Source organism: Nomia melanderi, chromosome 1 (genome assembly GCF_051020985.1).
Source record: "Nomia melanderi isolate GNS246 chromosome 1, iyNomMela1, whole genome shotgun sequence".
In the NCBI taxonomy this organism is placed as follows: domain Eukaryota; kingdom Metazoa; phylum Arthropoda; class Insecta; order Hymenoptera; family Halictidae; genus Nomia; species Nomia melanderi.
The window spans coordinates 33,114,732-33,142,506 of record NC_134999.1 but is presented as its reverse complement, the minus strand read 5'-3'; the positions used below and the strand labels follow the sequence as shown (position 1 = coordinate 33,142,506).

Genomic DNA, 27,775 nt, shown 5'->3' with positions numbered 1-27,775 from the left:
ATTATCGTGCACGTCAGGAAATTTCAGTTGAAGCTCGATGCATGGATCCCGACGGATAACGATGGAAATGTGCAACACGCGCAGCGCAGCCATTTATTTGAAAAACGGTTAACGATATATTACACCTTGATCCCAATAAATTTCTCAGATAACATATTTTAAGGGGAAATTCCTCGTCAAAGAGAAGTTATTGCTTGCAAATTTTTTGGTCCTCGCGTATCAATATATCTAGTTGAATCATCGAAATCCTTAGAATATAATTTCATCCTTGAAAATTCCTTGGAATATAATTAAATCATAGAAACTAAATAATTTAATATCTTAGTGATCATTGTCGCAAAATAAAATATATCATTCGAAATCAATTTCTCCTATATTCCAATCTACATAGAATAACCCATAAATAGAATTTGCATAAGAAAATTCATATGTTAATTACAACGTTCTCTATTCCAGTTACTTCAATATAATTTACAATTTACAAGTATAAACAATTCCCTTGCTTCCCGTACAAGATTCAAGATACTAACTTCAATTTTCCTAAACCACCTAATTCCGATTTTTCTCAATCACCTAATTCCAATTTCCATCGATCGCCGAATTTCATTTCACCGATAAATTAATTTCATTTCACCGATCAACGCGTAATTATTATTGGATTCCGAATCACTGATCATTAAACATACGGAACGGAAAGCTTAAAGCATTCTCCGCATTCCTCGCGCCGTTCCGCGAGGACGAAAAGTTGAACAATGCCCCGGAACATTACGCTCGCGACCGAACGGTTTCCCAATGTCGTCCGTGTCACCGTCCAATACGGTTTAAAATCGTATCCGCGTGTGAACACGGTCAATCACGCGAGACAAATGCGAGGACCGTGCCGAACTCGACACGGATACGGATCCGGATATCTATCCGCGCGTTATCCGACCAATTTCTTTCCCGAATTTATCCGCCAGGCGTTCAACCCCTTGAATAATAGGCATGCAGTCAGACACGATCGCTTTACCCTTCCGTCTGTGAAATCGTTGCTCGTTCCGTTAATCACCTCGGTTGCAACGTAACTTTTGCTTGATGGACCGCGACAGCCGCTGACTGGGTCACTGGTGATGCATAGTCTTCGTAGTTTTGATTGGGAAAGAGAATTGTCGGTGTAACTATTGACACTTATGACAGGGAAGTTTGTTTTGGCATGAATATTGAGTACAGGATTTTTATTTCGATTTTCTTTGTTAATCACCTCGGTTATTAATCATCTGTTAATCACATCGGTTGATGGACCGCGACAGCCGCTGACTGGGTCACTGGTGATGCATAGTTTTTGCAGTTTTTATTGGGAAAGAGAATTGTCGGTGTAACTATTGACACGTATGACAGGGAAGTTTGTGTTGGTATGAATATAGAGTACAGGGTTATTTCGATTTTATTTGTTAATCACCTCGGTTGGAATGTAATTTTTGCTTGATGGACCGCGACAGCCGCTGACTGGGTCACTGGTGATGCATAGTTTTTGCAGCTTTTATTGGGAAAGAGAATTGTCGGTGTAACTATTGACACGTATGACTAGGAAGTTTGTTTTGGTATGAATATAGAGGACAGGATTTTTATTTCGATTTTATTTTGTCGCTTTTTATATAAAATTGAATGTGTTTCTTACTATGCGTTAATCATCTTGGTTGGAATGTAATTTTCGCTTGATGGACCGCGACAGCCGCTGACTGGGTCACTGGTGATGCATAGCTTTTGCAGTTTTTATTGGGAAAGAGAATTGTCGGAGTAACTATTGATAGGTATGACTAGGAAGTTTGTTTTGGTATGAATATAGAGGACAGAATTTTTATTTCGATTTTATTTGTTTGCTTTTTATATAAAACTGAATTGAGTTTGTTACTCTACGGATTTGGTTGCAATCACTATGTGTTTTACCAAGTTTCCTTTTTTCTAATTCTTGTTATTTTATTTGATATATTTATAAGATATACAATTTTTAATTTGTCGCGTTACATATCAAGTGGTTCCAAAGTTTTTCCTGGCAGTGTAAATTTATTATGTTACTGAAGATTATTTGCATTTATTGCAAAATTAAATACAGTGACTTATTTCTTGCTACTTCTGAAATTATAGTAGTATAGTAATATATGTTACATTTCACAAAAGAAAAAGTACCAACGAGTAAAAGATATCTATAATCTTCCAACGTGAAATATCGAATCTTCTTCTCAGTGATTGCAAAATTAAATACACTGCCTTCTTCTTATTCTCAAAGCTATAATAGTATATAGCAATATATGATAACATATGTTACATTTCACAAAAAAAGTACCAACGAGTAAAAGGTATCTATAATTCTCCAACATGAAATATCGAATCTTCTTCGCAGTGATTGCAAAATTAACACTATTTCTACTGAAGGTTTCAAAAGACACTATTTCTACTGAAGGTTTCAAAAGACACTGAAACTCTAACCTAAAATTATTTTCTCAGTTCAATAATTTTCCCTCGATGGAATTCATACATTTCCTATAATCAGTTTTATAATCGTTATTGAAAAAGTCGAAAAGTCAACTCACAATATACGACTAAACTTGGAAAATAATTTTAAGTTAAAAACTCGGTCTTTTGATACCTTCGGTAGAAATAGTGTTAAATACACTGTCTTCTTATTCTTAAAGCTATAATAGTATACACCAATATATATCGCGCCGCACGAAAGAGAAAATATCAACGAGCAAAAGATATCCGGATGCTCCCAGCGTAAGATACGATGGCGCGAGAGGGAAGTTAATCGCAGCTCTTTCGCCGGTTGAAGTAACACCGGAGGGTTGGTCACCCCTGATCCGCGGTCGCCGGGGATTGGATCGTGTAAGTGGGCCGAAGGCTCCCGCCGGTATCGGTTTCGAGTGTCCTTCGGCGGTTCGAAGCGTATTTCAGGAGCTGTTGACGAGCAAAAGATCCGAGGACTTCTTTCGCCCTCGCGAAGAAAACGTTCTGTTCAATGAGGAGGCTACTGGGTCAGATCTTTCGCGCGATCCGAGCTCATTCGATTTACCAGGACTCCCCTGTATCGTTCCGATACACCGGCAGAATTTTTCTGTTAATAAGGCCGCCTGTTGGAAATTGAAACCGATAATGTTCATTCGATTTCCTTCGAGTAAAAGTGACTAATACATTCGGACTTTTTGCAATCTATAAATCCCTGTGAAATAGAAACTTCAATGATTGGTGTGTTGTATTTAATTCTGACATTTGATAGTTCGAAACGTGAATAATAAAAATATTCAATGAAACTTGGAATTGTTAGGTATCACTTTTTAAAATGAAGAGTTTTTATGTTTCTCTTGGTATTGTCACTTTAATAAAATAATATTCTTTTTAGTAATTAATCTTTTGCACTCGGAATCTCACTAGAAGTATTCGAAAGGAACTAACGAGGAAACGTAAATTAGTGGTGAAGTTTTTCAACATGATTCAACAAATATAGATATTACTCAGTTCATTCGAATTCAAAGTAAATATTATTCCTCTATAATCAACTATTATACTTAAAAAGAAATATGGGCATAACGTATGCTTAGAATTTTTCTCTTTTTCCAATAAATTATTAATGACAAAGTAGCCTAAGAAACAAAGCTATTTTATATAAATATTTCACATATTGATGCGTTATACAAAACTTAACATATAACACTTTGTAATTTTCTTATATCAAATCAAATGGTGACTGAGCCACCCCTCAAGTGCGAAGGGTATATTTGATACTGTTGTCAATAATAATTTTTTTAGAAAATTCAATTAGCCAAGAATTTTAAATTTTGTTTTAAATTCTATTAGTGGACGATGCATATATTGTTGTAATCGAGAGTAATGTCATCGGGATGGAAAGGAACTAGATGAAACTACACCGTTACATCAGTATGCTTTCGGCCACCGTTGTACTCGTAAGATTCATTTATAGGCGTTGTTACTTCGAAGCGCCTTTACTTTTTTTTTTTTTTTTCTTTAAACGGAATAATGCGTTTCCTCTTTACGGGCTGATGGAGTTTTATGATAGCGCGTTCTCTTACAACGTCTCCGGAGTTTTTATCACACCGTAAAGGAAGGAAGCATATTATTCCATTTAAAAAAAGCGAAGCTCGGTGTTCGTGTCCTGAAAGCATTCTCGCTCGCGAAAGAAGTTCGACGGCGGGTTCCTTCCTGCCGGTTACTTCTATTATTTTCGAAATTTCGCGACCATATCACCGTTTCGTCCTGTTCTCTAGAAAATCATTTCCGTTTCCCGACAACACCAGCAACACTCAACGCGCAATTTTTATAGGGGAGTTGAAACACGTAAACTTATATTATTAATGAAACTTACGAAACTTAACTTAAGCTTTATTCATTAATCAATTCATTTAATAACGATGGAAATAAATGAATATTTTATAATTATCATTTCACAATTTTCTACTGTATGAAAAGTTATCTTTCCCAGAAAAGAAGAATAATGGAAATACAGTTACATTACATAGAAACCAATTAGATTTCAAATTAAGATTAGATTAACATTATGATAAAAGTTATCTTCCAAGAAACAGAAGAATAATGGAAACAAAGATACACCACATAGAAACCAATTAGATTTCAAATTAAGTTTAGATTAACATTACGATAAAATGTATCTTTCCAAGAAGAGAGACAATAATCGAAACAAAGTTATACATAGAAACCAACGAAATTCCAAATTAAGATTAGATTATCATGATAAAAGTTATCTTCCAAGAAACAAGAATAATGGAAACAAAGATACACCACATAGAAACCAATTAGATTTCAAATTAAGTTTAGATTAACATTACGATAAAATTTATCTTTCCAAGAAGAGGAACAATAATCGAAACAAAGTTACATCACATAAAAACCAACGAAATTCCAAATCAAGTTTCACTTAACACCGCTCCAAATCATAAACTACTAAGACCTAAACTAACATTCTCCACAATAAAAACGATCTTCCAAAAAAAGGACAATAATCAAAACAAAGTTACATCACATAGAAACCAAACAAATTCCAAATCAAGTTTCACTTAACAACCCTCCAAATCATGCACTACTAAGACCTAAACTAACATTCTCCATAAAACTCCAAAACTCAAAAATCACCGAACAATCACAGAACCCTTCCCAATCACCGTCCAAGTCCCCAATCCCTCCAACAATTACACGAAACGATCGCGATCACTATATTACAACAAATCCGCGACCATTAATATTTTCAACGCTATCTAAACTTCCAACAGTTCGACACGTTCCCCCTTTCCCGATTTATTCCCGAAGAAAAGGGCTCCGATTCATTCGTGCGTCTTCCACAAGGGAATCGAGTTTCACCCCAATGGAATCTTATTAAATATTTTATAGCGGTCCCGGGGAAAGCAGATCGGCGTCCCTTTGACGATATCGCTCTCAAAATGTTGCTCCTCCGGGCGCGCGGGATCTATTGAATCGGTCACGTGATAATGGATTGCGCGTGGAATACGTTCACACGCAAGCCGAACCTCGCTCCTTTTCATCGATGTTATAGGCCGCGAACGAAATCTCCGAGGAACGACTCGAATTCTCCTTTCTCTCCGTTTTAAAAGGCCGGATAACACTCGGCTCATCTCTCTCTTCCTCTCTCTTCCTCTCTCCCTCTCTCGCTTCTCCCGAACTCTCGATCCGTGTGACTGGAATCTCGATTTCCGGCGCACGGATATCGTGATATTTTCATTTATCATCGGCGAAATTCTGCCGTGAGGTCGCGCGGCCTCTTAACTCGTACAATTGAGAGCAGTTACGTGATGAAACTACGCGTTTCCATATCCTCGGTGAATTCACGGACTCCTTACGTGGAAAGAATTTTCTTCTTGATTAGTTTTACCGGAGCGCGTGTCGATTCGAACGTATTGTACGTTCGTTTATTGTTGTTTGATGCTGGTTTCGCTGGAGTTTTGAGCGTGTTGGTTGGGATTATTTGGGAGTTTTATTGTAATTTTTGTTATAAATGTTGGAAATGTAAAATAGAAATATATAGTTGTTTTGACGTCTTGATTTATAATGTCGTGTTAGATACGAGATTTTTATGTTTTCCCGTAGAATTTTTCTTTTGTAGCAAAGACAAGGAACAATTATTAATTATTTGACGTTACAATGTTTGCATCACACTATTATCAACTTAGTTACGTTATTAAACATTTTCATTTCACATTGGTTATCTTGTACGTTACGATTGTTTTCTCGTCATTCAGAAGCGTCAGTCGCCAATGACTGACATGGCGCTTAACGTGTTAACAAGCATAAATGTGAGCTGTGTTAGGTTTAAATGAAACATTGTTCTTGTTTGCAATTTGTATGGTGTTGACTGAATTTAGACGTAGAAAGAGAATGGAATGTTTTATTTTAGTAGTGCATTAATAACGATAAATAGTTGTTATATATCACCTACGAAATTAAATCGTATGGCAAGGGGTTAAGTGGGAAGGTCCGGTGAAGATCAGACAAGTTTTATTGAATAAATCTGCTCGAGTGGAATTCAAATTCAGTGGTTTCGGAGACTGCGTTAGCGGAGGATATTATTGTATTTTCGAGTGGTCTTCTCGAATAAGATTATCGTCTATGCGGAAGCAAGAAATTTAAAGTGGAATATTCAAAATTGGATTCTTGGAAGATTGGGGTAGTTTAATTTTAAACATAAAGTGGTTAATTAAATATTTCATTAGAAATAATATTTTAAGCAAGATACTAATCTAATTCAATCACTATTGAAAATTAATCCCATTGTTTCATCCCCAAGATTTTTAGCTTCTTTAAAGTTGGGGATAGTCTAATGTTAAACACAAAATATTCCTTAATTAAATATTTCATTACAAATAATATTTTAAACGAGATACTAATCTAATTCAATCACTATTGAAAATTAATCCCATTGTTTCATCCCCAAGATTTTTAGCTTCTTGAAAGTTGGGGATAATCTAATGTTAAACACAAAATATTCCTTAATTAAACATTTCATTAGAAATAATACTTTAAGCAAGATACTAACCTAATACAATCACAATTGAAAATTACTGATTATAATCCCATGGTTTCATCCCCAAGATTTTTAGCTTCCTGAAAGTTTGGGGTAGTCTAATATTAATCACAAAATATTCCTTAATTAAGCATTTCATTAGAAATATACTTTAAGCAAGATACTAATCTAATACAATCATCATTGAAAATTAATGATTACCATTCCATTGTTTCATCCCCAATAGAAAAGGATAAAAATTGTAACAATGAAGGATGTTACAATCTTTTTGCCAGCATTGTGTATCATTACAAAAGTCGTCCGCGACGAAGGGATTAACAGTAAGCGGAACGGGTGCTCTGAATGGTGGTAGAAAACGGCGACACCGGTAAAACTGGCGCGGCTTGACAGTAACGCGTATAAATTACCGTGGAAAGAAAAGCTCGTAAGAAGAAACGTTTCTCGTTTCAATCGAGAATAAAAAAACACCGCGTCGCCACTGTTCAAACTGAATTTCTCCGCGTTTTCCCGGCGGAAATTGGGAGCCGAGATTCGAATGCGTTTTTTCAGGGGTTGGCGCGCCTGATCTTCCCCCAGTCATCATTACTGCCAAGGGTTGGAGCGCGCGCTGTATAGTCGGAGCCTTTGTGCAATTCCGTGGTTTCCATCGGAACGTATTCTCGGTCGGGGATCTTCGTACCGCGGCGGAAAAAGATTCGGTTGGTCAAAATGTTTCTCCGCTTTGATCAATTAATTTCGCCATTTCGGGGACGAACTTTTCTTCTTTGAATTCCGACGAAAAAATTCGTTTATTCTAATGATAATTATTTAGAAATATTTCAAGAATAAGTTGCACTATTTTGGGGAGTGAATTAGGAATCTATATGAATTACTGTATCTTATTTTTGAAATGATATTTGATTATTTTGGTATATTTGTATCGAATTTATATATTAATTTGTCGAAACATGTTTGATTTTAATATTGAATCGATGTATTTCATTCGAATGGAAATTGCCGAGTCTGTCGAGCGTGAGGTCTCTCGAAAAACCCTCGGATATTCGATGAGTGTTTGATGGTATAATATCCTGTGATCAGGGGATGAGACCCGAGGGGATGATTTTTCTTTGAACACAAAGAAATCTTCCGCGGAATATTCCTCTGATTCGTATCGCTAAATTGCACGGACGACCCCGGTGAAAGGGGTGTTAGGAAAGTTTTCTATACCAATAGAAACGTTACAGTGTTCAGTCACTCGTTTGTCATCCTCGATCTTTGCCTTCGCCAATATTCATCCTTTTCACGGAGTTCGATGTGGGTCACGAAATGTATGCGATCAAATATCCGCCAGACAAGGAATTCCTGCAATCAACGTCTCAATAAAGGAACACCGGAATCCCTGACCATTTCTTTCTTCCTTTTTCCGCCTGATTTCCGTGATTAATCGTGACCCTAATTTTCTGAATGTATCCTCTATTTTCCATCAGGCTACTCGTATTCATGTCACAAATAATTATCACGATTAATTAAAAACTGGAGAAAAATTTTTTTGTTTTCCATGAATATATGGAAATATATCATTAATATATTAAATACTCTTAATTCGCATCGGCACTGAACCGAGTTTCCAGTTAAACAAATCAGAGTAAATTTCATTGGAATCCATTGTCCCCCGAAGTCATTCGCGCGGAATTAAATGAATTTAAATCGATGCTGTTGAATCTCGTCGCCAAATTTCGGTTTATATGAAGTTTACGAAATATTAATTGCAGGCGAAGGATGGTGAGGGGAAGGTGACGATAAATTATAGGGGTTGTAGTAATATTAAATGTATCCAGAGTGGCAGTTCATAGAACCTAAGAGATCTCCTGATAAATCATTGGTTTATCGAGGACGCGGTATTTTCGTGGATGCGTGGAATCGATTCGGTGTCATGCGTTTGCGAGTCTGTCCGAAGAAATTCCAATTTACATCGGGTATCGGCGGTGTGACGTATGGACGTGGTCGTGTTTTAAAAAACCGGCCGGGCCACCGGCCTACCAATTATCTGTGTCAATAATTTTCGTGGCTGCGGATGCCAGTCGAAATTCTAATAAAATCCCCGGGCTTGCCACGTTTCATACGATCAATGTACATCCATGTATACCGGGTATCCTACTATAAATAGTGAATATTCTTTTGAAAAATTATTCATCGAAAAAAATGTATTTGTATTATCATATATATTTATTATTATATTTACTGATAGTAAGGATTTTTCGATATATATAAAAGTTTATATAATATATCACGAAAAATTTTTAATACGAATAAATATAACAATAAATATATATATATGTTATATTAATATATATAATATATTAGTAAATATAATAATAAATATAAATGGAATATAATAAATAATAATATAATAAATAATAATATAATATATATATATAAATATATATATATAAAATTTATATATATCACGAAAAATTTTTAATATGAATAAATATAATAATAAATATATATATGTTACATTAATATATATAATATATTAGTAAATATAATAATAAATATAAATGGAATATAATAAATAATAAATGTACATATATATATTTCTAAAGAAAATTAAATTCCATATACATTCATAAGAATCACAATAATATTCGATGACATCTTGTTGCTAATATCGTCCATTGGATTTGTTTGCAATATATTTAAATAAATTCGTCACCATTTCATTGATTGTATAAAGTGAATTTTAGTAGTGTGTTTTTATAGAACAATTGCAGAGGAATTCATGTCTGCAAGTATATATTGTAGCAGGAAGATCTCAGGTGTCTATGCATTTATATTGCTCTATGATTTCATAATTAAGGGGCGAAGATGCAAAGAAAGTTCTGCGCTTTATGAATAGTAATGAGAACCGAATGAATCCTTTGAAATTCCATTCTCCTTGCTGTCAATTATTCTCTAATATTGTGTACTCGCACAACAATCTAAACATTCCAGAGAATCATTAAATGAATTAATATATTAACCATAAGGAGAACAGTACAATCTCAAACAACCACTTCACTATTAAAATAAATCAAACATTTATAATGAAATCCTATACAATCAACTTTTCAAACAATCACAATACAATTCCAAAAAAAGTTCCTTCATCCCTTTTTCAGTTCAAAATCAACAAACCCCAATCGTTAACCCTTCGCCCTCCGAATTTCATTTGCACTTTTTCCTCGATAACTATATTGTTACAATATTTAAAAAAAATAGTTTGTATAGAGCAGTGTAAACAATTCTTACTAACAGTATTGACAACAACAATATAATATACTCTATTTCAAAAATATCTCGACAAAGGATCACCCGTGAATAAAACTGACGTCGAGTCACGCTCGACATGGGAGCACAAAAGGTTGATGAACAAACCACCCTTCAATCTCTTTTTTTGGAATCATCCCTCAAAAATCAATACCACCGGTCCGCTAATAACTGAAACGCATCGGAAAGTAACGGATCCCGTTCACGTCGGAACTAGATCGGCCGTAAAAACCCTGGTAAACCGGTTGAATAGGCGGTCCCGCGTCGAGTTATTGAAGTTGACAGTGGCGGGAACTCGCGCGTGAAACTGTCGCCAGAAGTTTGGCAGTTTCGCATCCGATTACGTATCCGCGAGCACGCGTACCTGCGAACCACCGCTGGGAAGAGTAACTCGCCGCGAAGTTTACCCCGGCTAACACGCTCTGAGACACAGCGTTATAAATACGGTAGAGCCTCGCCGGCTACACGGCACCCATGATGCGTGCAATTACCGGGGTGTACGTAATTAACACGCTCAGCGCCGCACGATTTTGAGGCGCGGAATATGCAGAATGAAAAAAGTACAATATTAACACGTTCACTGCCATGAGAATATGGGATACAATATTCCTTATTTTATAAGAATGACAAATCTTATGGTAACCCATTCACTGCTAGCATAAAATGTGTGATTTCATTTGTACTTTCAATTTATTTTGCTGTATATTACGATTTCAAACACAACCAAGATTGTACCAAACTGGCAATCTCTTGCTACGAGTATATTCGTGACTGGCAGTGAATGAGTTAAATGATTTCATTGAATTGCGTTGGTATTATCGTTTGTTTTGCTGAACGTCCCCGAGTTAGATAGCGTTATTTACGATATAGGAATGTTTTCATATAATCATCGTTTAATTGAGAAAATTAAAGCTCTTCACTTGTATAAAATTTATACTAAATTTAGAAAATTTCTTACCCCTTTATTTTAACCCTTGCACGCCATTGGCTCTGCTTCAGATAGATAATTAGCATCACAGGTATCATATATTATCTTCAAATTATAAAATTCATTTCCTTTCGAACTGATAAATGAAATGGAAATACGTGAATCCATGAGTATCTGTAATTTCCCTTTCTCGACACGAAATTTTAGATTCTTAAAAGTTCCTCTATACAAAAGAAGAATTAACCCTTTGCACTCGAGAGAAAATTACAAAGTTTGATGTTCAATATTAAATTTCACTTAACGTAATTATCCATGAAACGTTAAAGTAGTATAGTTCCATCCCTTAATTTCTGTATTATTTATAATAATATTAATTATAAAACATATCATTGATATTTCATTAGAGAATGAGGAATACATCCAGCGAAACAATTTTCGAGTGCAAAGTGTTACGGTATTGAAAATCTTTAGAGTGCAGAGGGTTCATCTTCAATTTATTTCACTTATCTCGTGGCAAGTGTTTTATGAATCACGATGAGGATCGTCTGAGTTCAATAAGTGATTCCGCTGAATTAACGTGCAACGGGCGAGGTTGTACCGTAGAATAGGGCAATAAGAAAAATGAAATTATCGTCCGCGAGCAGCTATCGATGACCGATCAACATTAGGCGCCGCGGACGTTTATAAATTCAGGCCGCACTTGCACAGTTCCATAATATTTCATTGTCTCCGAGTATTCTTATCGCGAGCCGTAAACCGAGCGCGATGGCGGCCGGCCCCGGCAGAAACGTGATCCCCGCGGAACGTAGAAAACAATTTTCGCAATTATTCGTGGGCTGGATTAGACAGGTTTACTGCGTCCTGACTGTTAAAGTCGGTTTTAGTGGCAGTTTTAGTTGTGCCCTGAGTGTTACGGAAAGATTTTAAGAGGACTGCTTGTTGCGATGGGGGGCTGGGATTAAGTAGATTGGACTTGCATCGGTCAGACAGGGAAAGGAATGTTTGAGCAGTGAATGCAAATGAATGTTTCTTTTCTCGGATAAACCGAACGGTTGTAGATAGTATCACCACAGTTCTCGTGTTTGGTTAATAATAATTAAACTTTGTTGGGTGTTCACAGCAGCGTCCTTGGAGCTGATTAAATGAAACCGCTTGCTTCTTCGTGAGTGGACTGTATTTTTGTGTGTACAATTATGTTTGAACACTAAGACGCGCTTGTATGATGTGTATCGTTCGAAAGTTTTGAGTTGTCTGTTTCGATGGCGATCTGCGAGTCAGATCGTCAGCTCCGAGATTTAAGAAAACACCCTGATTGGTTATCGCCAAAATTGACAAGTCCCAATCAGGGGCTTTCGAAACGAATTGTCCCCACCGTCGCTGCGCCCTTGGCGCGCCTAGTCCAACGAGGGTGGGCTGCTACCTAAGACATGCAGAGACTATGTGTTTAGCTTGGATGCAAATTTCTTCCAGGCAAACCCCAGGTACCGAGTGTCCTTAGGATACCATTTGGTCGCCCTTCAGAAATATGCATTTACAACCCTTCACTGGCTGCCACATGCGGGTGAAAGGAAGGTTTTAGAATTTGATTTCAAAAGGCCAATGAATATCGCAGCGATGTGCCGTTAAAATACTGAACGATAAGAGCCGTTTTCTGCCCCGTGCTGTAAAGAGCTTAAGTCTCTGCATGTGTCGACTCTGTTAAGCCGTGACGGCTCAACAACAACTACTTTGATACAACTCATTAAGAATTTATTAGGAAAAGAGAAAAATTCTAGATAACTGTGTTTATGTTTACTCTGAAGTATAATAAATGATAACAGAAGGATAATATTTAATTTGGATTCAAGAGAAATAAGCCGTGACGGCTCAACAAACTTATTTTTGTAAACAAATAGTGGCGATCGGATTTTTGGAAAAGTATTGTACTCGACGGTTCGTGATATGATCTTTCATTCGATGATACAGAGAAATTTCTTAATAAAAAGATTCGTAGGTATGTCAGTAGTAATAAGAAGAGTAAGTAGAATTCTCCTTTATTGGTCGGACGACGGGGAAGGTATTTTATTTCAGAGCAATAAATTTGAACGTTCCTTCAATTCTCTTTGAGAGCTCGTATATGATATTACAGCTCAGTTTCCTCGAGGAACCGACACTTCATTTAATTATGCCCTTGCAGTTTCTCCAAGTAGCTTTCTGAATTCAATGTCCGAAGTAGAATAACCATGAAAAAGTCAGACATTACATTAGACCGGTTGAACTACTCGTTCAGTCAATGTGAAGCGTTCCAAACAATTACGTCAGTGTATGTTCGAACAAATGAGAATGTACGCTCGCGTAAAAGGGTAGAATGGCAGGACAGTCTTCAACGGAATTTATGGTTGAATTCTATAGACACTTCCTAATGAGACTATTCGTCACTAGTGGAACGGGAAAGGATCGGTAGAACTGCTGACATTAGTCACCCATTGTAGAAGGCGTGCTTTTTTTATGGCCATAAATTTGAATCTTCGTTAATATTTTCTTTCCTCGAATTATTTTGCAGGGAACATCACGTTCGATCCATTTGTTCGAATATCCTCGTGAAATGTCTCAAATTAATTCACCGAGTAGAATAACCCTGTAATGATCGGACAATGGAAAAAGTGTACATTATTCTCAGACATTAGTCGTTCCTTTTAGAACCGCAACGTCATAGAATATTTCAATGCATTCGTTCGAGAGTATTATTATATAATACATTTAACACAAATTCCGGTTACAGCGGAACAATGCTTTGCTCGAAAGTTTCCATTGTCCTACAAAAGCAACGCAACTTGAATACATTGTGCTCGGCAAAGGTTAGATGGACCTCGTCCACGTTAAATAATACACGTGCCCTTTCTGAGCCCTGCGAAGAAGTTCATCTGCATTCAACCCTTCGCTGGACAGAGACAAACAATAATTTCCTCTGCCCTCGTATTTGTTTATCATTCGAATGGGAATGGAAATGGGATGCAACACGCTCGCGTGTTTTTCATTACAGTTCTGATGGATTTTGTTCCTGGTAATTATTTGGAAAGAAAATCAATACTGTCCACGTCCAGGGGCAGAGTTCGGTGTACACACCGATTGACCTGTTTTTATTATTTTAGTTAAATGAATTTTTCTAATTGTACGCGGAACAGCGATGGGACGTTCGGTTTTTTCAAGAACAGCTTTCGTTCGTTTTATCTTTCCTTTTATTTATTTCCATTCGTTTGTTTCTATTTTTTTTTTATATTTACCTTTCATTTGTTGGTTATTATTTTTTATGCTTCTCCTTTATGGAGCATGGCTTTCTCTACACGTGGGAATGCTCATTTTTGCAGCAGAGAATTCCTTTACAATTGGAAGCGATGAAAGGGAAAGGAATGTTGGTAATAATGTTAACTGATTGCACCGCGGCAAAGAGCCCAGAACAGTGTGCATCGCTTTGACTGCTTTAATATATATTTTTCAATGTTCCGGGGGCGAACGCGTGACCGTGTGCCTATGGAACGTTCGCGTGCTCTTACAGGGTGAACTTTTTCGAATATTCAGCTGGCGTACGTCCAATTACTTGTATTGTTAATACTCTTATGAATTATGGAAACGTATAAAATTATAATTCACATATTCATTCATTATGATGTGATTTTAAGTACCTTATAAAGTCAACATTAGTGCACTATTATTTAGCAAAACGACAAAACTCAGATGAATTTAAATCAAAATAAATTAAACAATATTCTAAGATTATTATTTCGTTTTATACTATACAACATTATCGAATTCGATTACAATAATTATATACTTACAGAAATACAGTAATAATTTATTAATATAGCAATCTCTCGAACCATTGTGTCTATAATTATCTATCACAAATATTTCAATATACGTAGAGGATTTAACAATAAAATATCAAGCACTTAACAGTATTTCTACTAAAGGTTTCAAAAGACACTGACAATTTCATTAAAATTATTTTCCCAGTTCAATCATTTTCCTCAATTGAATTTTGGACGTTTCCTATAATTTCATAATCGTTACTGAAAAAGCTGAAAAGGCAATTGAGAATATACGACTAAATTCGGAAAATAATTTGAATTAAAAAATTCCAAAAGTATCTTGACACTACGTATCTTGATTTAATACGATTGCTATGGAATCCTATAAAAAAATCCAGCAATAAACTAGTTTCTTTAAACATTCATTATACCATTCAAGTGAAACTTCTTCCAAAATCACTTCAAATATCCAATGTTTTAAAGATACCAATAATTACGAAATAAAAGAACCGAAGCCAATCATTTTGCCCGGTGGTTCTACTATGAACTCCTCTCCAAAGCAACGAATCGAAGGAGATTAAAACCGAGAACTCGCGAAAGGTGAAATCCTCTTGCCACTGTTTGCCGAAGGCGATTAAGCGGAACCGTTCCTTGATGAAGTATCGAAAGGTGCAATAGTGAAACGTCTCTGATTTAAAACGTTCCCGCGGTCGAGGATCCTCGGCTTATTTCAATATCGAAATTCCTTGGAAGCCTTATAACGTTCCTCCGCGAGAAACTTTCGCGCCGGTAACTGATATTCCCATCAAAGACTCTATTAATGTCCTCGATATGCGGCGCGACGCGGGAAAAAAACGAAAACGACGTTAGGTGTCTCGAGGCATTACGCTCGACGCGGAAAAATTGCGGTTCGTGCTTTGAACGAGGTTCGGGAATAAGATCGAGTAACTTTTTCCTTTATCCTCCTTTGTTTTTTTTTGGTTTGGTCACGCGAGGTCGTGGAATGGCGTTACTTCGCTGTATTTGCAATTTCAGTAGTTGCTGGCGCAATTGATTCTGCGTGTAATGCTGAAGGTTGGGAGTAAATAGTTCAATTATAGTATATAAGGAGCGATAAGAATTTATTTGCAACTGAACACGAATGAGTTAAATATTTTTTATTGACAGCGCTCATCTTACGTATTGTAATTTTTTCAAGGAATTCAGAAGCGTCGGTCATCGGTGACCGTCACGTAACGCGTTAACCGGTTTTCCTTTGTTTCTATTTCATGAAAAAATTCAGTTCAAAAGTTAGCTTCATTTTGCAGCGATTTATTTGACTTGAAAAACGGCACGGTTAATGTTAATGTGGAATTTCATAAATTTCTGTTATAATTCTTTTCTTTTGTTGATAAAGCTGAGTAGACTTTGGAGATTTGGACGGTGAAGTTGTTTTCTTCTGCGCGTACGAAACGTTGAATTTCGGCGACAATGTTTTCGGAATCACGGAACTCAATATCCGCGGCCGAGTATCAAGATATCGAAGCAAAACACCGCGGCCGTTTCTCCGTTCCATGTTTATTTGACCGGATAACGGTATTAAATCGGAAATTTTGTTATTGTTTGCGGAGCTCCGGTCGGAAGCTTGATCCGCGTCGTTGAAATAATAACGACGCCGTACCGTCTTGTAGACGGAGGGACAGTGAAAACAAATATCACAGGATAATGCGGATTATAATATTTACGTAGCGTATTCCTGTCGAGAATTTATTAATTAAATCAACAAAATTGATGTTTATTTGACTCGTGTTTCATGATTTGTTTAAACAAGCTTAATAATATTAATAATTTCCAATCGAATATGTACAAAGTAAATAATATCTGACTTGGTAATTATAATTACGTTTAGAATGTCGAAAACAAAGTAGCGAATAATGTAAATCATTGTGTTAAAATTTTGTGTATTACTGATAATGTCACTAATGGTAGAATGATATAATAATAATAATATAACAATATTACTATTAATAATATAATAATACTACTACTAATAATTGAATTATATAATAATAAATAATACTACTAATAATTTAATAATATCATAATACTACTGTTAATAATATAATAATATAATAGTAATAATATAACAATATTACTATTAATAATAAAATAATATAATAATACAGTACTACTGCTAATAATTGAATTGTATTATAATACAATACTACCACTAATAATTTAATAATATAATAATACTACTACTAATAATATAATAATACAATACTACTACTAATAATTGAATTGTATTATAATGCAATACTACCACTAATAATTTAATAATATAATAATACCACTTCTAATAATATAATAATACAATACTCCTACTACTAATAATATTCCTCGCAACAAACCTAAACAAAATTCTTATATCTACAGATTTCTCTTTCACGAAGGTATTTCGAATAAATTTTCTGTAGTCACGTCCGCGCGGTCTGAAAGGTATCGCGCAGCGATGGTTACAATTTGCCTGGAGACATGACGGATCAGTTTAATTTTTCAAAAGCTGCTCAAGAGTTACGAGCCCGTGGGCGAAATCGTCCGTCCCCGAGTCGGTGAAAGGAAACGTTTAAATTTTTATTTAAATTCCAGCGCGCCAAAGAATTTTAAAGAAAACCTTGCAGACCGCCGGGCACAAAAGCTCTGCTTAAATATTCAACATCTGCGGTAAAGTAATTTGGCCAGCATGCCAAGAGTAACGGCTACGACTGCGCCGGAATATTCATATGACGGACCACGTTCGTTTTTACGATACAACGAGACAAGAAACCGTAATTTTATTGTTGGATCGTATCGGCCCGTCCGATTCTCCCAAGACGCGCGTTCGCTCGGGTCGAACGTTATTTCACACCACCTAGGCTCATACAAATCCCATCGCCGTCGGAATCTCACCGACGACGATGTTATCCTTTAAAGCTCGGTGCACTGAATCGTATGCCGTGAAATTATTACCAAATCGCGAATATTTTCAGATATTAATGTGCTATATTATGGAAATTATTCTCTTGGAACGTAATATTATTAATTATCTTGGTCCCGAATAGTTTAGTATTTTAATGATTACGAAATTTTAGTTGGTTATTTTATAAATATTTTTCCTGTTTTTGTAAGTTTATATATTAATATATTATATCTTGAAAATTATTTTCTTGAAACGTAATGGTATTAATTATTTTTGTCACGAGTAATTTAGTGTTTTAATGATTAACAAATTTTATACTTGGTTGTTTTATGAATATTTTCCCTTATTTTCTGTAATTTTATATATTATGGAAATTATTTTCTTGAAATATAATGTTATTGGTCATCTTGGTCGTGAATAATTTATGATTTTAATGATTAACTAGTTTTGTACTTGGTTATTTTGTCAATATTTTTCCTCTTTTTTGTAAGTTTATATATTAATATACTATATTGTGGAAATTATTTTCTTGAAACGTAATGTTACCAAGTATCTTTATCACGAATAATTTGCGATCTCAATGATTAACAAATTTTAAACTTGTTCATTTTACGAATATTTCCCCCTTTTTCTTTTCAATTTTATACCTGTTTTCGTTGCACGTTGGAATTCGTAATAGTCCGGCATGCGTGCACTAATATTTCCACGAAGTAGAAAGGGACAGTCATGGCCAGACACGCCAGCTAATTCCTGTTAAACGGTACGAGTAACCAGCGAATATTCAAACCTGATTATATCACGAATGAATCATCGAATCTACACAATTTTATTATACATTCATAATTTATCCCTTCATCCCCAATTTATCACCCCTTTCTAAATATACAATCAATTATAGAATAATGCTGTTCACTTGCTTCATATTAATATCAATCTTCACAATCCAGTTTCACGAATACAATAATAAACCAAACAATACAACAACAAATAAGAACACCACACAGTACAATCACAAAGCAATACTTAAAAATTACAATGAATAAAACACTAAATACCGCTCCATTAATTATCCATACAATACCAATCGAAACGCAGCAATATTCCTCTCATTAGAATTATTCAATTCAACAATCAAACGGAACTTACCAAAAACCGTGAATGCTCGCAAATGAACAAGGATGACAATGAGTCCCACCCCCGGGTACCCCAATTTCATCGGAAAATTTTCGGCGGAAAATTATCTCGCGTCGTTGCAAATAAATCGATGTCCCGTCCAGTAACCGGCCCATAAATAATTACCCATTGTCGCGTGGCCGGTCGGTTTGACATCGTTATTACAGCTCATCAACCCCCGCGCGATAATAACGTGTCCGGCGTGCGCTGGCGTCGTCGGTAGCCTCGCGAAAGTCTGCAAATAATTTATGCCGGTGACACGCGAGGCGCGATTACGTGTCGCCTATAAGCAATTTTCGCGTCACCGTCGCTCCGAGCCGTCCTTTGTGCGCATTAATCGAATTTCCGGTGCCCATTCAGCAGTCGATTTTAATCGCGACGCGTCCGCCGTTGACGATTCTGTGTCCCGTTGGTTTCTTCGGTGCACATCCATTATCCATTTAACCGTCAACCCCGCCGCGGCTTTCTGATTTATTTATGCGTTTGTAATATTACTTAGGAGGCGGAAACTGGCGCACTGACAGCTCGATTTCGTACTTATCTCAAATTGAAAAGTGTTTTTAATCTGAACGAGTCGGTGCAATCGAAAGAGGTTGATGGATGGTACTGGTACAAAAGTAAAAGGGTGAATGGGGGTTGAGGGTGATTCAAGGAATGCAGAAGAATTAACTCTTCGTTTTTCTTATTTAATGAAACTGGCAGTTGAAGTGATTTTTTGAAATTTTTGTGCAATATAACAGTGCATCTACCGAGACTTCTAAATTTTTTAAATAATTTCTTAGGGAATTAATTAATACTTTAACGTTTCATTATCTTCATCTTTTTAGTAATTGAAAAAAGAAAACACCAAGAATGGATTATGTTGACTAGTCTAGTAGTTTTAGTGTTTGGAACTGAATTATAATTATTCTTATTTTCGTTTTATTTAATAAAAATATTTAATTTCCCCTTGAATAATATTTACATGCAGAGATAAAAATGTAGCTATATCGTTAATGAAGATTTTCCTGATTTTAGTTGCTACGACTACTGGAAAGCAGATGAAAAGGTACTTGGTCCTTAATCTTCGATACTTAAGGGTCTCTATAGAGCCCTGGTAGATAAAATGTTAACGACGCTCATTCATTGACCAGCGACCTCATGCCAGAGCTACTGATTTTTATCGCTTCGTAAAGCCGTTTAATTTATTAAATACTTCCGTTTTCGGCCGCGTCACAAATTTGCTACATCGGTAGTTTGTAGGTTAAGCGCTTATCGATCGACGGTGTTCCCCGTATCCCGTTTTTCTGCGCGCACCCTTGCACGAGTAGATATCTTTTGTCGTTTTCTTGCTGCTAAGTGAGTTTCATTTTCGATTCGAATTATATCATATTACGTTTCACACACATAGATTACTACTTTCTGTGTATCACGGCCCTGTTTCAATTATTTTCTAATGAGAAAACATAGGGAAATGTTTATTTTTGATTGAGTTAAGTAGTATATCCTAGCATAAGTCAGGCAACCTTAGAAATGAAATAAATTACAGTAATATCGTTGTAAATATATTAATATTAGAAGCGTTTAAAGTGTCTACTAATTGTAGACACTATTACCTCTTAATTAAGTGGAATGAGACTGTATAATTCAGACAATTTCATGTCCATTAACATTAAAACTACCAGACAGGTCAAAATTACCCATTCCTGATCCTTTCTGCAATTATTAAAAAGATGACAGACGTTTCTCAGAGAAATTATTAAAGAAATTGATTCATCAATACGCGAACTGAATTATAATTAAATTCGTCCATGAGACCAACTAATTTCTTAAAGAATCATTGTTAGCCTATTAACAATTGCAAAACGAGGAAATCAGGTATGAATCATTTTAACTTGTTTGATAGTTTTAGTGTTACAAAGACAATATATGTTTCTCTGATAATTAATTAAAGAAATGGATTTACCAATATTCGAACTCAATTATAATTAACGCCTCGATAGATCTCTCGAAGTTTCTAGAGAGAAACTTCGAAAAGTCAATTTAACTGCTCGGTAATTTGAATGTTAACAAAGGAATTCTCTGATAAACGAATTTTTAAGTAAGTCTCACGAAGGAATGTGGTTACAAATAATTAATTAAATTATCGTTAAAACGTTGCAAACACAAATCATTAAATTATGAGAATAAAAATGAACGTTATCACTCTTCATAATGTTTAATTACAAATTTACTTTTCAACATATTAACACTGCAATTTAATTATTTACAACATCTATTATTGTTCCTCAAGTTACAGCCTTTGACCAGCACCTTTCAAAGCTGTTCTTCCATTACGAAAAACAATGAGGGTAGACGAATGAGGGGGTTGAAAAATGACACCCTCGCATTTCCACGTCCGCCGAATCACTTTTTTGATTCGTCCGGGCAAGGGGCGTGTTCGCGCGTGGACACGAACCGAACTGCGAATCACTAATGGCCACGATAATTAGCGGGACAGCGTCGCAGGCGAACGCTATGTACGCTCGTCTCGTTTCCCGTTCGTTCTTTATCGTCGCGAGCGACTGCAAAAAACTGACCGGGCTAACGATTCAAGAAAATCGTTACGCTGCTTAATGTTGCAACCCTGGTCGCGTATTTTTCCCTATTACGGTGCAAGAACCGACGCCCTGATTCCCGCTGACACGGGATACGGTTGGGGCTGGGCGGACGTGGGATCTTATCGAATGGAATTTGCTGAATTACGGATACTGCAGCAAATTTAATGAAACGGTGTTATATAGATACGTTGCAGAATATACACATTTAGCGGGAGAAGAAATATGTGAAACATGAGAAATTCCTTTCAAATGATAGAACATTTTTTAGTGGAACTGTATGAACATTTATTTAGTGCAACCATGTCATTTATTAACTTCGTATGTTTGCCTTTTATTTTCTCCCTTTAATTATTAGTTACAACAGTGAACTCTGAATATATAATTTCTGATTTTCTGAGATTAATTTGTACTTGAATTAATTATTATGTAACGTGATTTACACTAGAACTACCGTAGCAAAATGACTTCCAATCTCTTTGTTCAGTAATTATTGATATCTTTAAAGCTTTGAATATTCGAAATGATTTTGAAAATAGTTTCACTTGAGTACTATAGTGAACGTCTGAAGAAACTGAAAATAATCTATTGTTAGAATGTTCATAGGGATTATATTAATACTAAATACTTGATAGTTCTAGTGTTAAAATTCTTACTATCCGAAAACTGAGAGAAATTAACATTAGAACTACATGGGTCAGAATGACTATTTCAGTTTCCTTGTTTTGCAGTTATTGATACCTTAAAAGCATTGCATATAATGATCTTGAAAATAAATAATTTGACCTGAATACTATAATGAACTTCTAATGAAACTAGAAATAATCTATTGGTATGATTTTTACATAGATCACTTATAAATTTGACTTCAATACTATAATGAACTTCTAATGAAACTAGAAATAATCTATTGGTATGATTTTTACATAGATCACTTATAAATTTCAATGAATATTATAATGAATTTCTAATGAAACTAGAAATAATCTATTGGTATGATTTTTATATAAATCACTTATAAATTTCACTTGAATATTATAATGAATTTGTGATGAAACTAGAAATAATCTATTGGTATGATATTTATATAGATCACTTATAAATTTCAATGAATATTTTAATGAATCTCTAATGAAACTAGAAATAATCTATTAGTATGCTTTTTAAACAGGTCTTAGTCACATTAAATGCTCGGTAGTTCCAGCCTTAAACCGCGAACCCAAGCATCCAATAAATCTTCGCAAAAAATCCTCATTAAACACATCATCATCCCCATCAGCCGAGATCCAAAGTTAATTACAAGCCTCCTCCCCGAAAGCGAACTGTATCCCTAAATCCCTCCCCTGCCAGCGACACTACACGAAATTCCGCTGAAAAGCATGTCCAACCCCTAGCTACTCACCCTTTATGAAATCCACCGCCATCTCGAGGCCGTAGGTGTCCTTATCGCAGTCGTCGAGGATGTGCGCGCCAATCTTGACGCCGGGCACAATGCCCTCCCCTTCGTTCAGCTTATCCAGGGTGTAAAGCATCGCCTCCAACGCCTGCACGCCGCCCTGCGGCATCACCGGGCCGCAGGTGACCGTGTCCTCCCTCTCGTGGACCATCATCAATCCTCCCAGCACGAGATCACCCTCCACAACAGCTTCCTTCTTCACGGGCCAGGTGATCTGCTCCTTGGCGTTCAGGTCCATCGATCGGAACTGACGCCTGCCGTGGCGTATCGGGTGATGAGTTTCCGGGTTCTCCAGCCGGAAGAGGTTCGAGCGAACCCATAAATGAGATCTATCATCGCCAGCCTCCTGTCCGTTCACGATATACGGCTCAAACTTCTGAAATGTCCTCGGGAAGTCCGGCTGTTTCTTGACGGAGTCCGATGCTTCCACGTTGCTGTACTGATCTTTAGTGACGTTAGGGCCCAGCCATTTGTCTGTCGGCCCGCGGACATCTTGCTCGAACGGCTCAAACTTCTGGAGGAACCTCGGGAAATCCAACTGTTTCTTGATGGACTTCGATGATTCCTCGTTATAGTCTTTAGCTATGTTAGGCCATTTGTCTGTTAACACGCGATCTTCGTTGACTGCGTATGGCTCAAACTTACGTGAAGTCCCGTAGACATCCGATTCCTCCACTGATCTTGACGGATCCTCATTATACTGATCTTTATTGATGTCAGGCCCTAGCCATTTGTCTCTTAACACGCGATCTTCATTGACAGCATACGGCTCAAACTTTTGCAAAGTCCTCTGGAAATTCAATTGTTCCTCGACTATTCTTGATGAATCCTCATTATACTGATCTTTATTGATGTCAGGCCCTAGCCACTTGTCTCTTAACACACGATCTTCATTGACAGCATACGGCTCAAACTTTTGCAAAGTCCTCTGGAAATTCAATTGTTCCTCGACTATTCCCGACGAATCCTCACTGCTATACTGATCTTTATTGATGTCAGGCCCCAGCCATTTGCCTCGTAACACACGATCTTCATTGACTGCATACGACTCAAACTTCCGTGAAGTCCCGTAGACATCCGACTCCTCCACTGATCTTGATGAATCCTCATTATACTGATCTTTAGCGATGTCAGGCCCCAGCTTGTCCCTTAGCTGACGATCTTGCTGGCTGCCCGCGTACGGCTGAAACTTCTGCAATGTCCTGTGAAAATCTAATTGCTCCTTGACCGAGCTTAACGAATCCCCATTGTGACGTTGGTGCCTGGTGATGTTAGGTGGCTGCCATTTGTCCCTCGGCTCGCGATCGGCCGAGCACAGCAGGCCGAGCAGCGCGAGCAACAGAAGCTTCATGACTTCATCGCCGTGGCCGTTTACGTTGCGGTTACCCGATGACGCTGCCACAGCCGCGAGCCTCGTTACGGTACCCGAGCACCGGGAGCTAACGCAGTCGATTTAATGCCGTCATTCCGGGTCCGGATTCCGCGGGACCGGCCCGCTGCCGCTGGCTCTCCTGCCCTCGCCCCGTCGCATTGCGGCCCTGCCGAATTGCCTACGTCGCGTCGGTTTCGGGGACACCGTATCGTGGATTCTGTTTGCGACGCCCGGGATTTTATTTTTCTGCGGACTGAATATTGATCGCCAGGTTAAACCGGTCCTTTTGGCGGGCACTGGCTCACTGGCGCGACGTAATTGTTCGGTCCACGAGGAATCGTGTGATAGATCACGCGGATGCACTCCGTGCCGGATTTCGAGGGCTGCGGAGATTTGTCGGATCCGAGTATTCGGATTGGCCTCTTTTCAACGGGAAGGCAATTTAGAGATGTTTCGGGGGTTTTTCGTTCGCGAGGATGGGGACATTAACGCGTTCACTGACGCGCGATTTTGCCGAGACAAATACGGAACATGAAAATAATGTAACATTTGAATTGCTGAATGTCAGTGCGTTAAGTTGTGTTACTTTTAAGAAGGTTTTCAAATAGTCATCGTTTTATTGAATGGATTATAGTAATTCGATTTGGTTGAGGTCACCGGTGACCCCCATGGCACTCAACGTGTTAAGATGTAAGACGTATAAAACTATCCTGAATCAATAACATTCAATTAGCCGAGTATACGTTGCTGTTGCAAATCATTGAAATGTTGAAACTTTGGCAACGTTGGTAGACTCTGTGTCGATAATTGTTACTCAATTAATTTAAAACCGTCTCCAGTCTTTCCTAATGATTAAAATTTAAACACTTTAATAACGCTGATAGATTCAATATCGATAACTCTTATCCAACTAATTGAAAACCACCCCCAGTCAGTAATATTCAATTACCAAAGTACATATTGCTATTTTCCTGATCATTAAAATGTTGAAACTTTGGCAACGTAACTAATTGAAAACACGAAATCATCCCCTTCTCGAAACCCTATAAAACCAGCCCCAATCAATAACATTCAATTCCCAAAGTACACATTACTACGTTCCATTAATTGAGGGTTGGATAAGCTGGATGATGATTGAATGGTAGTTCTGCTATTTTATTGGGCAGAGATTATATTTTATAATTCTTGGGTACTTAGTTATTAATTGTTATTTTACACTTTGGAGGGATTTTTAACGCGACAAGAGCATACTAAACGACTCGAGTAACGATTATAGCGAAGGGTCAAAGTTAAATGTTATTTCCGAGAAATGTCAGTTCGCAGTTTCATCGGCAGTGTTCCCAGCGAAGTGAGTTTTGTTCGAAATTAATAACGAGCCTGTTCTGCGAGTGTTATTGTGAAGCGTTAGGAACTGTTGCCTACTTGAGTCTCCAACTTTTTCCACGGAATTGTTTTATAATGTCACAGTTATGTCGAGGTTGTCTATTCATCGTGCTTCCATTCAACTGACCCAGTGGTACGCGAATTTTTCGCCTATAATTTCGGAATTAAAGGTGAAAAGTTAAAGTGAGTTTAATAGAGAGCTCGAAGGTGTTACGATGAACTCTGTTCTCGATTGTGTCTGGGACAGCTACCGAATATAATGAAATACTGTTTGTATTATGTTTAGTGGAAATTATCCTTCCCAGAAGGAAAGTCATTCTCTTAAATTCCAGTCCTCGCAAATATCCCCGTGAAAGTCTAAATTATTTCAAGAATCCACAACTTCGAAACCAAACAACGCCTCCTCTTTTCAATTTCCTTCGACAAACGACTTGCTTTTAAAACAAACGGCGTTCCTCGAATAATCCGACGATCCATTGACGATTTCCCCGCGCCGGGAGCCGGCGAGATCAAAGCGCGTCGATTACAATGGGCACGAAAGCGGCGCGAGCCTATCTCGGAACGCGGAATGATTGGATAATCTTGGCTCACGATCGAACTTCTCCAAACGCGCCAACACGGCACCGCAGAAGAATTTCAATATATTAGACGTTAATAGTTTTATTCGTGGTTTCTTTTGAAAACATAATAATAAATGTCTGGTTACCGTGAAAGAATAGTAAACATGATAAATGTGGAATCATTATTTTAGCGTTTGAGGGAAATTCTACAGCAATATTCCGTACCCAATTAATTGAAAACCTAGGAATTTATGCTCAGTCAATAAATTTCAATTACTAAAGTACATATTGATACTTTCCTAATCATTCGAATATTAAAACTTTGACAACGTTGGTAGATTCTATATTGATAACCCTCATCTAACTAATTAAAAAAAAATCATCCCCTTCTCGAAAATCTATAAAACCATCCCCAATCAATAACACTCAACTACGAAACTACACATTGCTACATTTCTAATCCTTAAAATGCTAAAACTGTGGTAACATTGGCAGACTCTACATCGATAATCCTTATCCAATTAATTAAAAAAAAAATCATCCCCTTCTCAAAACCCTATAAAACTACCCCAATCAATAACATTCAACTACCAAACTACACATTGCTACGTTCCTAATCACTAAAACGTTCGCTCGTTCGCTATCGCAGCATTGGCACTAGACTCTACATCGATAACCCTTGCCCGGCTAATTAAAAACACGAGGTCATCCACTTGATCTTCCCGTGCCGTGTCTTCGGCGCGGAATCTCGCCAGAACACGGTGTTCGCCGGCGTGTTTCGTTGGCCGTTGCACGCCGCGGCAATTTGTTACGAGCCCGTAACCTGTTGCGTTCCCGGAGCCAACTTCTCTCGCCGCGCGCGCTCGTCTCCTTTCGCGGGGGCCGTCTACGTAACGCGTACGTACTTTATTGGCTACGTATTTTCGTACAGGGCGGCGCATTTTTTTCCCCCCTGGAATCTGACAGCCGTGACCTGCCACCATAACGAGCGCTACCAGCGAACATGTCCCCGGTTGTTACCTGTTGCGCTCCGTCATAGCGAAACTACGTTCGCGCGGATACCTTCCGGTTGAAAACTGGTCGGGAAGTTACCGGATCGATCACGTTCTAGCGGGGTATGGTACCTTGACTGCGGCTGCGGTTTCAGTGTTTCTGTGTTGGAGGGTTCTCCTGAGCGGCGAGGTAATTATTTGTGGGTCGTGAACGGTTGACACTGAGTGGTGGTTTTTATAAATTGAGCTGGTCGTGTGATGTTGATGAACATACGA

The 27,775-nt window shown here is 37.3% G+C and overlaps 1 protein-coding gene across 2 annotated transcripts in view; it reads right to left on the bottom strand.

The window, feature by feature from the left end:
* The window catches only part of Glurb (metabotropic glutamate receptor B), a 272,556-nt gene that overhangs the window by 191,025 nt on the left and 53,756 nt on the right, over positions 1 to 27,775 (bottom strand). Inside the window, exon 2 of one of the 2 annotated variants that reach the window (XM_031988489.2) lies at positions 23,139 to 24,817. The exons of the other annotated variant lie outside the window; for it this stretch is intronic. Within the exon in view, the coding sequence (XP_031844349.2) occupies positions 23,139 to 24,543 (1,405 nt within the window). The 5' untranslated portion in view covers positions 24,544 to 24,817. The remainder of the gene's footprint in view (positions 1 to 23,138; positions 24,818 to 27,775) is intronic. 2 annotated transcript variants of the gene reach the window in all.